Raw genomic sequence first — 15,563 nt, forward strand, 5'->3', positions numbered from 1 at the left:
TAGATTTTTTTAATAATAATAATAATAATAATAATAATAATAATAATTATTATTATTATTATTACTGTATTGGTATCTAATCACACTTTTTAGCCAAATTGTGCAGCCCTACAAACAAAATAAATTAGTTCATATATATTTTATAAATTAGTTAATTTATATTTGATATATAATATTATAATATGTTATATTTTATAAATTATTTCATATATGCAAATTAAACATCATTTTTAATTTGTTAGAACCAGGTTTGTTTTAGTATCATTGAGATACTATTATAGTATTTACATTTTTATATATGTTTTCATATAATTTAGTTGAACTTTTAGGAATTTTGTTGTTTGTTTTTGTCATTTATTGATCTTATTTTTTTGTGCATTTTTATTTATTTATTTTTTAAATATGCATTTTTATTTTGTATTTATTTTAATACATCAAGTTAAACTATATGAAAATGAAAAATGTTTTGGTGACTGGCTGAAATAAAATAATTTAAATAAAAATAAGTTGAATAAAAAATGAAATGTATTTTTAAAATTTTTTAAGCTGTTTAAGAGGTAAAAGCAAACCTGTAACTCTTAAAAAATTGCATTTTAAATTACAATCAAATTTTTTTTTTGAAATTGCAATTTCTTTTTTCTCTGCAGCAAATCGTACAGCTAGTTTTAGTATTGGGTTTCACTGAAGCTCTGTTTTCTGCCATTCACTTGTGATATTTATTCATGCAGTTTATTTGCATCATCTGGGATCCATATGAGGTGGTTTGTTTCTTGTAAAGAGTTACCAGTCTGTTCTGAGAAACCGTAAAGAAAGCAGCGAGATGCAGGTCGCCTCAACTTCATGTGTACTCCTAACAAACGCCGCTGGGTAATTTAGTGAGTTCTCAGGCTAGAGACATTATCCACCCCCTTCCTGATCCCAGACCAAAGAATAGCAGCAGTGTCCCTCTGATTGATCATCGCTGGTCAGATATCCCATCATGCTCTCTCTCCCCTTCAGCAAATAGAAACCGATAGCATGCATGTTCCTGTTCAATGCGGGGGCAAAATCCCAGAGGGATGCATTTCCTCCGAGTCGGGTGGGAGAAGATTGAAGCAGCGAAGGATCAAACAAATAGCTGCCCTTTGAGGGAAAAAAAGAAAAAAAAGTGTGGTCTGCTGGCTTGTTTGCTGTTGTCTCCATATGGGTTACAGCTAATTGGGTTCTTAAGAAGAACCATCTACACTTGTAACTTAGTTGGCAGTGTTCTCATTAAATTAGCTTCATGTGTGAGCTTAGATGCCAAAGCACAAGTCAAACCAGGTACTTCAAATCGTTTGCTTTATGTAACGTGTGATTATGTGTCTGGATTGGATTGGATTGTGAGAAGTTAACATTTCAGAATGAGATAGTTTGCCAGATTAACCCTGTAAAGCCTGACACATTAGACAACTTTAGACAGAATATAAAAGGTCTAAAAGTCTAAAAAAGTTTGCATATGTGTTTTTTTATATTTGATACATCAGCTTTTTACGGCTGATATAGTGTGATATAGTGAGAATACAGAAAATGTCATTCTGAAGCCCAAACTGAGCAAAAACATGCAATTTGATAAAGTTTCTGATATTTATATGGACAAAATTGATGAAATTCTGATAGCTTGTAACATCTTTATAACAGTATGTCTAAGAAAAAAACAACTTCATTTATGCTTTTGAAAGCTATAAAAGGGTCATTTTCAGGAAACAGTCATCTTATTTGCTGAACGCAGTCACATTATTAAATTATTATTATAAATTTTTCAAATGATAAATAAAAGCATAAAAATAAATAGCCCAAGTAAAAAATAAACTAATAATAAATAAAATAAGGTAAAAGATAAATAAATGCATAAGAAGCAAACAAAACAAATAATAAATACAATATAAAATAAAATAAAATATTTAAATAAATGCAATATAAAATAAAAATTAAATAAGTTAAAATAAAAACAAAAAAATATAAAATGCATTTAAATGGAAAACAAAATAAAGTAAAAACATAACACAAGTAAAATGAAATGTAAAATAAAAGAAAACATAATTGACTTCATCAAATCTGAAATGATGAAGAGACTGCATGAAGAGACGGCTACTTGACTACTTACAAGAAATGGTCTAAATATCAGTTATCACTCTATATCTCCAATAAATGTCTTAGTAAGATGAGATTGAAATGATCAAAACATTGAGAGATAATAGGTTCCTCAGAAGATGTGAGATGTTTTGGAGGCTTGTGAAGATCATTCCTCTGCTGAGGAACAGTGAAAGTAAAGCTTCTGGAAACAAACGCTCCTCAAAAGATCCTGATGATCAGATTTGAGACGCACTGATTTTTCTAGAAAATGATTGATGGAGAATCAAGTAAAGCCGAGCTGCTTCAGTCCAGTAAGTGTTCATCTGGAAATATTACTGCAGATGTTCTGACGTTTACTTGATCAAAATCAGTCAAGAGCTGAAGGTTGACGTTTGTACAATCACACTAAAAGAGCTTTTACTGGATAAAAAGAGTCTAAACTATGGAGTAGATTGTGTGTGACCAGGTTTGATCATTAGTAATTTGCATATCAAGTATAATACAGAAGGCTTAATGCAGTTGCTCTATGGTCATCATGAGAAGTCAGTCTTTTATGAACTAAAAACATAAAAGGAAATAAATGCATAAAAGCCTGAGCCCAGCTCCCATGCAGTGAAGTTTTTCCTCGTTTTGGATGATATAATTACTGTTATTATTGGTGTGGAAGGAGGAACACCTGGATGGATCGGTCTTTGGTGTTCGTCAGGAAACACGCAGTGCTTCACCTGCTGCCGCTCTGTTCAGACACGCTCGACTTCATGATCCACACAATACTGAACTAAATCTCATCTCTATAATGGCTTCTTTTGCTCGTGCCAGGTGTGTGTGTGTGTGTGTGTGTGTTTGATGAAAGATGAATGGCAAATTTTGAACTGATCTTCATTTTTCTTGTTCGTCAAACCCTTACTGTGGCAGTAGCATGACACACTTAATGTATTAGTGCAGTACTGTTCAAAAGTTTTGGGTCTGTTAAGTTTTTTTTTTTTTTTTTTAAGAAATTGGAAAGGGCACATTAAATTGACCAAAAGTGACAGTAAAGATGTTTATAATGTCACAACATATTTCAAATAAATGCTGTTCTTTTGACCTTTCTTTTCAGCAAAGAATTCTGCTAAACAAAATGTATCACAGTTTCTGCAAAAATATGATGCAGCTCAACTGTTTTCAGCATTGATAATAATCAGAAGTGTTTCTTGAGCAGCAAATCAGCATATTAGAATGATTTCTGAAGGATCGTGTGACACTGAAGGCTGGAGTAATAATTTCATCACAGGAATAAATTACATATATTCACATAGAAAACATTATTTTGAATTGTAATAATATATTACAATTTTACTGTTTTGTATTTGGGATCAAATAAATGTGGCCTTGATGAACAGAAGAGTCTTTTGAAAAACATTTAAACATCTTAGCAACCCCAAACCAGGGTTTTATATTTAACTTGAAATAAAACTAAAACCATTTAAAAAACTGTTACTTTAAATAAAATAAATGTTAACAGTTTTCATTTTAATTTTGTTTAAATGTATGTATTAAAAACACCAAAACTAATACTGAAATAAAAAAATATTTAGACATATATCAAATAAATAAAAACTGCTCAAAATGACTAAAGTACACAACAAAATTGATAAAACGTTAACTAAAATGAAAAGAGAAAATAAAAAAAGATTAAAAATATTAATAAAAATGATAAACACAGCAAAATGACTAAACTATAAAATAAAAACTATAAAATAAAATAAAAAATGAATGAAAACTACTAAAAATGACAAACACTACAAAATTACTAAAACTTGAACTAAAAATTAAAATTAAAACAGAAAATGTATAGTATCTCAACAATACTGAAATAACACTGCTCCAAACTTTTATATCATAATACTACAGTGGTACCAAAAATATGGTACTGCCATGTCCAAGGTTATAACTTTATGCTTTTTGGTACTTTTTTTTTTTACCATGTATTGTACCAGTTTTACCATGGTATTTTTTGTAATTTTAGATTGGTTTTGACTTGGGTCATTGTGTGTTCTCTTAATTTCCACGGTGCGTTTAATGGCCCCGGTCATTAAACAAAAGGCACACAGTCTTCCCTCTTTTTACAATCACTTAATAAGGCCTAATAAAACGTGGGGACCCTTGTTTGACCGCCGTCTGACCTGCTTGTTTTACCTCACGGGCAACATTTCTGCTCATTTGCCACATGGGATGCAGCAAGTTTATGGGCCCTAGTCGCAGCAAACTGTCCATTTGAAGTTTTAGGAGGCCAAATGACTGCTGGGGCCGTTAGCACAGCGAGCGCTGAAGGTCTTCAGGCTCCTGCTCCTCTCAGCGGGACCAACGGCCCTCGGGTACAAAGGGAAGCAGAGGAGGGGTGTGTGGCCTGTCAGGGGGTCGTAAAAGGTGTAGAGGAGAGTGTGACAGGCTTGTTAGGAGGCATAGTGCCACATCGTACACCTCCTTCCTTCCTCACAAACACTGGTTCACACAGACAGAGGAAATGTTCAATTATAATGAAGAAGACAATTTGGCGTGACTTTATATACGTTTCTGAAAATGTCTTGTACTGATAATGGTATTAATATTTTATATAATATTTAATGTTTTTTATTCATTGTATTAATTATTATGTATTTATAAATTATATAAAAACTATATAGCTCTAATAACTATAATATATAATATATATTATAATTTTATATATGTATATAAAATGAAAAATGTAATGTAGATTTTTATTATAATGTATAACCATTTTTCAATTATATTTTATTATAATTTTATTATATATACATACACAAAATTAAAATCTAAATTAATAGCTATTAGTGCAAGATTTTAGTTTTTATATATGTATTTATATAAAATATTACATGACATTTAAATAAAAATTAAAAATAAATTAAATGCACATTAAAAAACATCTGGCTTTAATAACTATTAATTTTTATATAGTATAATTAGATATGGTATGAAGTTTTTATTATACTGTATATTCATTTTTATTTTAGTTATATTTTTATTATTTATTTTAAAAATTAATACATGTTAGTGCAAGGTGTTTTTGGGAACGTATACAATATTTAATGCCAATGTTTAATGTAATATGCAATGTTTAATGTTAACCTAGTTATATTTATAAAAAAATGTAATTTGCATGACGTTAAATACTTATGTGTGTGTGTATGTATGTGTGTATGTGTGTGTATATGTATATATATTAGTGGTGGGCATAGATTAATTTTTTTAATCTAGATTAATCTCACTGTAATTTCGGAATTAATCTAGATTAAAATGGCTCATTTGAATTCTGCAAAGTAGATCAGAATAAGTTTACTACTAGTAGTAAACAACTAGCAGTCATCAAGAATTTAATATTGATAATAATATTGAAGACATTGTATGATTATTCCTTAAAGATAAGGTTTTAATAGTTTTAGTAGTAGTAGCCTATTACGTTCTGCCCAATGTCTTCAAGTGAAACCGAACTTTTATTTTGACGGGTTGCCGTGAGGATAGTTTTTCTCAAATGAAACGCTCGAATGCTAATGAAGTGATTCTCAGAGCAGTTCTGGAGATGTTGTTCATAGTGAGACGACAGAAGTTAATATCGCCGCAAGCGTCGCGCGCTTCTGTATGAGTAGTGAACAAACCCGTGCGTCTGCGCCATACATTAACACAGACACAGAAGTCATATTTAAATAGACGTTTTGCGGCTTAATATTTACAAATAGGAGTGGGAGTGTGCTCACTTGTGTGTGTGTACTTACGTTTGTTTGTGTTTGTGTGTGTGTGTGTGTGTGTGTGTGTGTGTACCGGGGTGGAACTCCGCTGTGCGCGCGATACAGAGAGCGCAACCATGTAACGTAGAGACAGAAATGACTTGCCGATTTCCATTGGGAAGCTTCTTAAAAATAAATTTTCCCTGAAGCAAACCCGGCGGCTTCATAGCTGCATCCATGTTAGCACGCATACACACAGGTTGGAAGACTCGTTCTCGCCCCCTACAGTGCAATTCGGCAAGGTATACATCCGCGCTAAAATATCAAGGTGAAAGTCTTCATAGCTTGCGTGGTATAGACCCAGCTCCCAGCCCAACTTTGAGAATAGATTAACAGCGATATTTTTTTTATCGCCCGATAAGAGTCTCACGTTAACGCAGCACATTAACGCCGATAACGCCCACCACTAATATATATGTATGTAATGTAATGTAATGTGTGTGTGTATATATATATATATATATATATATATATATATATATATATATATATATATAATATAATATAATATAATATAATATAATATAATATAATATAATATATATATATATATATATATATATATATAATATAATATAATATAATACAATATATGTGAAAACTCGTGTTGTTACTTTGAAGTAAGTCTTTGGTATTTTTAATTATTTTTTCATAAATCTGGCAACTTTCCTGTAGCTTTAATAGTACAACATACCGCTAGCAACACTAAGACTAAGATTATGGGTTCGATTCTCAGGGAAATCATGAACTGATAAAATGCTGTGAATGCAATGCAATGCAAGTCGCTTTGGACAAAAGCATCTGCCAAATGCATAGCAGTGAAAAGTAATAAAACACCTCTTGCATGATTGCATGCATGTCTACGGTCACACGCAATGGTTTGTTCAAATCACTAACACTAACTCTGAGTATTAGTTATAGCGATGCATGACTTGGCAAACACTCTTTTGGTGCAGCTGATAGTTGCACTGGTATATTTTGTGAGCACTTTCAGAGAGATGAAGTGATTAGCTGCAGGTGTGAAGCAGTCGCAGCAGCAGCTGTCTGTGTGTCCGCCGTGACCCTCAGGACCCCGCTGGGCTCTCGGTGTTAAAACAACCCCAGGACAGCAGGGCAGGAGCCATTAGTGCGCTCTGGAGTTCAGACTTTCTCACTTTATTCTGCTGCTAAATGAGGAATTAGCCTGACGCCTCCTCCTTCTGCTGGCAGTAAATGGCTTTTGCTACCTAAAATCTCTCATTTTAAAAGAGAGGCCAAGGGCTGTGAGCCAAATTAGTTTGTGCTTTCATTCCCCTCAGTTCATTAACCGCAGCGGTAAACTTCCAGAAGAGTTTTCCCAGTAAAAGTCCAGGTTGTTTTTCCACAAATACTCCTGGACTTCCTGAGCAGGAACTGTAGGTTTTTCAGAGGAAAATGAGAAAAGTGAAGGAAAATGTGTGTTGTTTGACCTCGCAAAACTGAAGTTTAATTCTTAGTGCAATGCTTTAATGCAGTTTGTTTAAATCATTAACATTAAATATGAACCTTAAGTTAGAAAACTTAAGTTTTTATGCTATTTATTTGTGGTGTCATCCATGTTTCAGTGTTATTTTAGTATTATTATAGTTTTTATTTTAGTTTTTAGTTTTAATTTTTATATTTTTAGTTTTTATATTTAACTTTTTGTTTAATTTTCAGTAAGTTAAATTATTTGCTTTTGACATTTTTATTAGATTTTTTAGTATAATTTAGGCTTAATTCATTTTTATTTTTATTTCAGTTTAAATTAAGTAATTTTAGTACTTAAAATTATTTTCACATAAACAGATTTTTGTTTTAGTAAAATTAGCTTATTAAAAGGAGTTACATGTGTTTAACTTTTTGTCCATTTCCAGTTTGTAATTTAATTTTTTTTAAAATTACTATTTAGACTGAATTTATTTGCATTTTATTTTTAGTTCCATTTTCAATTTTATTTATTTTCAGCAAGTATTTTTGTACTTTGTGTAATTTTTTTGTCACATTATTTGTGCTTTTGTCATTTAAAAAAAAAAAAAAATTACTATTTAGAATTATTTATTTTTATTTTTTACTTTTATATGTTCCTAATAGTCTATAATGACCTGTATTTGTTTATATTTGTACTAATTCATGGTGTCCTCTGTGGTCTTTCTATTTTAGTATTATTATATATTTTTTATTTTAGTTTATGGTCTTTGGCATTTTTGTTATCTAAAATTCATTTCAATTTCAATTTTTTCAGCTTCATTTCAAGTAACACAATTGTTTGTAATAGTTGAGGTTTTCACTAGAATAACCGTGTTTGTCTGTTTGTCTGTAGTTGTACATCTGGTCCAGGTACGGGGTCAGCGAGACACCCGGGGTCAAGAGGTCACGCCCTCATCAGTACACATCCTGTGGAAATGGGGCAGAGGATGTCATTAAGACAGATTACTCTTGCGCGTATGCTGGACTCGTTTACTCACACCGTTTTAGTAGCAACTCACTGATGGGTTTGCATTAATTATAAGTGCTTTGGCTAAATTGCTGGATAATTTTAGTTCAGGAAGCCCACAGATCTGTTCACTTACCATTACAAACCACATTTAATCAGCAGTTTCCCACAAGCAATTTATGCAAAGCAGCGAGTCTTCAGTTTCCCATGCTGCAAAACTGCATAGTTTATTCTAATGTAAGCAAAATATCATTGACATTTACTGGATTGGCAGCAGAGAAGCCGTCTGTCATGTTTATCTTTGGTTATGTGGTTGTTGAGGTTTCCAGTGGAGCGTTTTGCAGGAGAACTCTGGATGATTTATGTGTTTGGTGAAAAAAATGAGGTGAACGGGGGAGTAGAGATGCTCCAACCCGGGATAAAAACAGATCAACATTGAGAATTGCTTTCCCAGAGTGAAACAAACAGGTGCATTTTGTGTCGATCCAGTTGCTGATCCAACTTTCGAGATTTATTTGTGTTGTTTTGACTTGCTTTCATTTTGCAGGGTAAAAATAACTAGGAAATCATTGGCTAGCATTATTATTTTTTCCAAAAAAGTTACTGTATTTAGGTATGAACATGGTAAATGTTCAAAAAAATTACTTTGGAGTACTTTTTTGTATTGAATCCTATAAACCCTATATAATATACATTTTGTGCCTCATATACACTGTAATAATGATTTTTGAAGTGGCAGCTGAAGTTGAAGGGCAAAAATTACTAGCTGGAAATAAATAAAAACTAAAACTGAAATAAAAATAAATGAAATCTAAATAGTAATATAAAAAAAAGGAAACAAACCTAACAAAATTACTGGAAATCTAAAATAATAATAATAATAATTAAAAAAAAAGAAATATATAAAAAAGATATACATTTATTCAGCTTTTTTAAGATCAAAATATTAATAAAAATAGTATATAAATAATATTAAAAACATTTACATGGTGACAATAAAATCTAGTTATTTTATATATGTGACCCTGGACCACAAAACCAGTCTTAAGTGTCAATTTTTCGAAATTGAGATTTATACATCATCTGAAAGCTGAATAAATAAGCTTTTCATTGATGTGTGGTTTGATACATCAATGATCAATATTTGGCTGAGATACAACTATTTGAAAATCTGGAATCTGAGGGTGCAAAAAAATCAAAATATTGAGAAAATCGCCTTTAAAGTTGTCCAAATGAAGTTCTTAGCAATGCATATTACTAATCAAAAACGAAGTTTTGATATATTTACAGTAGTAAATTTACAAAATATCTTCATGGAATATGATCTTTACTTAATATCCTAATGATTTTTGGCATAAAAGAAAAATCTATAATTTTGACCCATACAATGTATTTTTGGCTATTGCTACGAATATACCCCAGCGACTTAAGACTGGTTTTGTGGTCCAGGGTCTCAATGTGTGTATATATAAAAAATAAATAATAAATTAATTCAGCTTTTTTCTAGTTTTCTATGATTTATATTTAGCCTAATTATGGATTTCCTTGAAGATCTTGGTTTCGAAAATAAATATTTGAAATAAAAATAAATTGTCCTACATAATCATGTGATCACTGACATGCATTGTTTGATGGTAAAGTGCAATAGACCCTTTATATTTTTTTGTCTCCCAGTATGTCATTATTGAGGTTTTGTTAGCTCTCATCTCCTGGGTGGGAGTGAATTGTGTGCCGTCCCGTCATGTCAAACGATTTCCTTTATCCCAGATAACACGAGGAAGACGATAAGATCGCTGATACACTCGAGAACAAGGCCTCTTTAGTGTCACTCTGTGTCTGCGAGGATCCTTCACCCCGTGACTTTTCTCTTGAAATACGTTTGCTTTATTTGATAATCCCTATTTCATGTATCTTCCTTTTTGTTTTTCCACATCCGCCCTGATCTGGCCCGCTGATTACAGAGCTCGTGAGTCTCGTGCAGCGTCTGTCTGCTTCTGTCACGCAACACTGTTTGTTTTGACTTCTTTTGATACACCTTGAAGCGCTGCTCTGGAGTCAGCCGTAACCCTTCATTATCTCACCTGAGATATACACGGCTGACTCTGGGTCAGTTAGTGCCGTGTTGAGTGTTACTGAAGGGCTATATTAGTGTTTTGGCAGCGAGCGCAGTGTTGTTGAGTGCCAGGAGTCTCATAATTGTGGGATTGTGTGCTTCGGCTGTCACCACATGAAGTGCTGCTGGTTTTCAATGCTTGAGCTCACATTCCTGTTACACAAGTTGCTGTTTGTCTCTGGGACGCCCCTAACGCTGCCATTACAGTCAGCTTCAGATGTTATGTTCATGTGGAAGTGATGGTTATGTAATAAAGCATTTTCTGAAGTTTCCTGTTCTTTTTCTCTGCAGGGAACGCAGTTGTCCAGCACCGACGAGAGCGGCCGCAAACTCGGAGTCACGTTTCGATACGACAGTAAGACACTTTATAATCAGACCTGTCTATAATTATACAGTTAGTGGGTGGATCCGATGAAAACATGCCACATTGGAACAAATCCAAAATCAACAGATTTCTGAACTCTTATTTTGCATAAAGAAAATTGAGTTTATTTTGACACCATCAGTTCCTTAAAGACATTAATTTCAAATTCTCATTAATCTCATTAATTCCTTCAAGTTTACTTTTCAAATCACAAATTAAAATACTTTTCCAAATTTTGTACTTGATAATGCTCATTGGATACTATTTATTAGAACAATATTAGAGAAAAAAAATCTCTCTATATAAATTAATTTAATTACGCGCTCTATATAAATGAATTAATTTATTAAAATCAAATATTTATTATATATAATGGAAATATTTATTTTTATTAAAAATAATTTATTTAAATCAGTGAAAATTAAAACAAAAAATTTAAAAAGCCAGTACACATACTACATTGATTCATCAGTACTTTAATTTTAATAATATAGCATTAAATATTTTGCATTAAGATAATGAGATTTTTTTGAGAAAATATTTTTTTTCAATTTTTTAAAAATCAACATAAATAAAGACAAACTAAAAAGGTAGTACACTTAGTACACTTATGCATCACTACTTTACAATTTAAATAATATATCATTATTTATTGGCAATAAAAATTGTTTGGGAAAATTATCATTTTCAAATAAAAATCTATTTAAGTCCAGCATAAATTAAAATAAACAAAAAATGAATACATTAAAAATAGGCAGTACACATACTACATTGATGCATCTATACTGCACAATTTTAATTAAATATTTTGCATTATGGTAATGAGATTGCATTTAGTTTAATTTCTTTTTTTACATTTAAAAGCTTTTCTATTTACTTTTGCATATTTATTAGCTGCATTTAGTGTGAATTTGTCTTAAAATTAAGAGTGCTTTTTTATCATTATTTTGCATTATGATGATGAGAATGCGTGCTCAGTTGTCATTACATTTAAAGAAGCTTATATTTACTAGTTATTTCTACTGTGACATTATTTTAGTGTCTTTTTGATGTTTTCTTATCAAATCATTGCTGAGTTTTGAGCAACGATGGTTCAACCAATGGCGTGAGTTTGGGGAGGGACTTTGTTTGTTTGCCAGCCAATAGAAAGCAGGGAAGGGTGTTTAGGCAACCTGTTTGAAAACAGTCATTAATGTTCCTTTCTTTATGATAGTGGCATAGAAATTACACACTCTGCCTTAAAGCAATATATTCCTTTATCTGTATTCTGTATCTTATTTAATGTGATTTTTGGTGTGAAATATGACCTGGGAATGTTCTTTGTGTGATTCACCCTAATTGATTCTCTCTGCTTGGCTTAATGTAGCATTTATTCTCTTGTTAATGCCAAATGTTGTTTCAGTCAGGCTTCCTGAGCTCTTGTCCGCCCCTTAAGCGCTGAAAAGTCAAGTTTCTCATCCTGTAGCTAATCCCAGTTTCTCCTCGGCATTCAGTCCTCATTGTGCGTGACTACGAACGGGAACGGGCCTGATTCTGGTTAGCATCACAATAGGGATTGCGTAAAAAAGAGCGACGGGGTGTGAGGGACACAAACGGCTGCTCCTCTTCCTATACCTGCTTATCTACAGCCGCTGAGGAGAAAGAAACAAGCGAAAGAAAGAAGGAAGGAAGGAAGGGGGAGGGAAATAGCGTCTCCTCGCATGGCTGCATATTTTCTCTTGCTGCTTGCCAAAGAATCTCACCGATGTTCTCACTGGGAAACACTGTCTGTCTTTCTGTTTTACTCACTCACTCTCTCTCTCTCTTTGTGTTCCTGCTCTTTCTGTCCCAATTAGACTGCTCTCTGAACTGGAATCCGCTGGGGAAGCACGCCATCCATGAAGTGAACAACATCACCTACAGTCATTTGTCTTGTGACAGCCAGGCGGCCGTGGTGGTCCACTGGATGGCCAGCCCTCTCGGTAGGTTTCTTCTCAGCTGTGTTGGAGAAACTACTTTCAAACACCTGACACTTCAACTTCTGTTCCACTGGAGTCCCAATGGGGCAGGACTATCTAATAAGGCACAGGCTGTTTTCAATCTGCCCTTTTGCAAAAGTAGTTAACAACACTATAGTATAGATTAGATAATTTGTCTAAAAGAAGACATAACATAATCACAAAGAGGTTCACATTTAGGGTGAAATCAGACTTTATTATCAAACATATTCATATAAAATGCAACCAAGAATTATATATTAGTTGCATTTAGTTTAATTTCTTTTTCTTTTTTTTTTTTTTTTTTACATTTAAAAGCTTTTCTATTTACTTTTGCATATTTATTTATTAGTTGCATTTAGTGTGAATTTGTCTTAAAATTAAGAGCTATATATATATATATATATATATATATATATATATATATATATATATATATATATATATATATATATATATATATATATATATATATATATATATGTATATGTATATATATATATATGTATATATATATATATATATGTATATATATATATATATATGTATATATATATATGTATATATATATATATATATATATATATATATATATATATATATATATATATATATATATATATATATATATATATTATTATTTTATTTAAAAAATTGTTTTTACTTTTTTAATTTGCTTTTTCACTTTTTTCTTTAGTAGTTGCATTTAGTGTAATGATTGTGGATATTTAAAAATATTAATACAAATTTTTAATATGCATTTTAGTTGCATTTAGTGTGAATTTGTCTTAAAATTAAGAGCTATATATATATATATATATATATGTATATATATATATATATATATATATATATATATATATATATATATATATATATATTATTATTATTTTATTTAAAAAATTGTTTTTACTTTTTTAATTTGCTTTTTCACTTTTTTCTTTAGTAGTTGCATTTAGTGTAATGATTGTGGATATTTAAAAATATTAATACAAATTTTTTAATATGCATTTTAGTTGCATTTAGTGTAAATTTGTGTAAAAACATATCAGAGATTTACACATTTATATATTCTCCTCTGCATTTGTGTTTGCAATATTATGTGACACAAAACCATCTTGTCAAGAAAAAATACATTATTAATGGCAAAGCTGACTTACTGTGAACTTGCTGAAAAATACCGTTATTTATGTCGCTACCTTTGGTCATTTACTCCCCTTGACTGAAATCAATAACCATTGGCGGTTCAGTCGATGGAAAAGTTTGTGTCCCCAAACAGTCCTAAAACAGAGATTTCAGACTGCGTGTCTGCGCTTTCCATTAGCGTGCACAAACCCATAACAAAGCGCATTTTAAAGTGCATGTGTGTTGCATGGGTGGTTGCACATGAGGGTGATTTATCTTGGTCCATCTCTAGCCTGGAGAGAATGGAACAGGAGCTCAAAGAAAGGCTCTTCAAAGCGAGTTCCTGCTCTTCCTGATCAAAGCCGCAGGTTCCCTCCTCCCGGGCCGTATTATTCTTCGGCCCTGACAGTCTCACGGATTCGTCCAAGAGACGGGAATAGATCGGCACATAGCAGTGCTGTGATTTTTGTCCTGGGAGGAATGTGTGCGTGTGTGGCTGAAGGAAAGACGGGGATGTCCCTCGCTTCCGTCTGCCAGGGTGCTATTGAACTTGGTAATGTGAGCTTCGGGCTGACGAGCGGGACAATGTGGCCTGTTGTTCGCTCGAGGTTAATCCTTTTGACTGGGGCAGGACTTGACACAGCTCAGGTGTATATTAAAGAAACTCAAAGAAGAAAGCCTTGGGTGTGGGGCCTTTTCCTCATGCACTGCGCTTAAAGGGACAGTCCACCCAAAAAATTCAAATGCATCGTTTACTCACCCTCAAAGATATTTGTCTTTGATGTGGTCTTAAAGATGCTCTTTTCCATGCAATGAAAACATATTGTGACCAGCAATATGTTGTAACTTCCAAAGAGGGCAAAAAATACCATAAAAGGCCAAAATTTCACTTAGTCTTTCACAAATCTCATTTGCACTACTGCATATTCAGTTATCGTATGACGTTTTTCTTCACAAGAAAGCTTCCTCTTAACTCTATGCAGAAGATTTGGAAATTGCACACAACATATTCACATTTTCGTTGCATTTATGGTGTTTTTGGTCATTTTGGAGGTCAGCAGTACTAGTTCCCATTCACTCTCGTTGTATGCGTGAAGCGTGAACATTTTTCAGAACTTCTCTTTGGGGGGGGTCAAAATTACTTAAAACATTTGATGAAAATTAAAAATGTAATTTTAAAATTTTAATAAAAGTAAATATTTTTAAAACATTTTGTAAATATTTTTAAAACATTTTGTAAATATTTTTAAAACATTTTGTAAATATTTTTGAAAACATTTTGTAAATATTTTTTAAAACATTTTATAAATATTTTTAAAACATTTTATAAATATTTTTAAAATATTTATAAAATAAAACTGAAAACCAAAAATAAAGTTTAAATTAATTAATCAATTTTTTTATCAAAATACTTTGTATATAATAAAAACTTTTCATAATAATTTATTCAAATATGCATCAACTGAAAACAGTATAGTGCATCACTATAAATTACAGTAACCTTGATTTAATAAATGCTGAAAAACTATTTTTCATTATTAGTTCATAATGCCTAATGCATTTACAATATTAATCTCTTTAAAGTAAAGCAACCCTCTACAAGAGCTAATAAAAAGCAAGGAAAACAAGAGCGCACAACCAGTTCGGCAGCTTTTTTTCCACCTCCAGT

General features: G+C 31.9%; 1 protein-coding gene across 1 annotated transcript in view; it reads left to right on the forward strand.

Annotated features, from left to right (window-relative positions):
- Positions 1–15,563, forward strand: part of il17rd (interleukin 17 receptor D) — a 47,294-nt gene that overhangs the window by 18,378 nt on the left and 13,353 nt on the right. The window contains exons 2-3 of the mRNA XM_058792345.1: positions 10,721–10,784; positions 12,629–12,754. Coding sequence (XP_058648328.1) covers positions 10,721–10,784; positions 12,629–12,754 — 190 coding nt within the window. The remainder of the gene's footprint in view (positions 1–10,720; positions 10,785–12,628; positions 12,755–15,563) is intronic.

Source organism: Onychostoma macrolepis, chromosome 11, assembly GCF_012432095.1.
Source record: "Onychostoma macrolepis isolate SWU-2019 chromosome 11, ASM1243209v1, whole genome shotgun sequence".
NCBI lineage: Eukaryota > Metazoa > Chordata > Actinopteri > Cypriniformes > Cyprinidae > Onychostoma > Onychostoma macrolepis.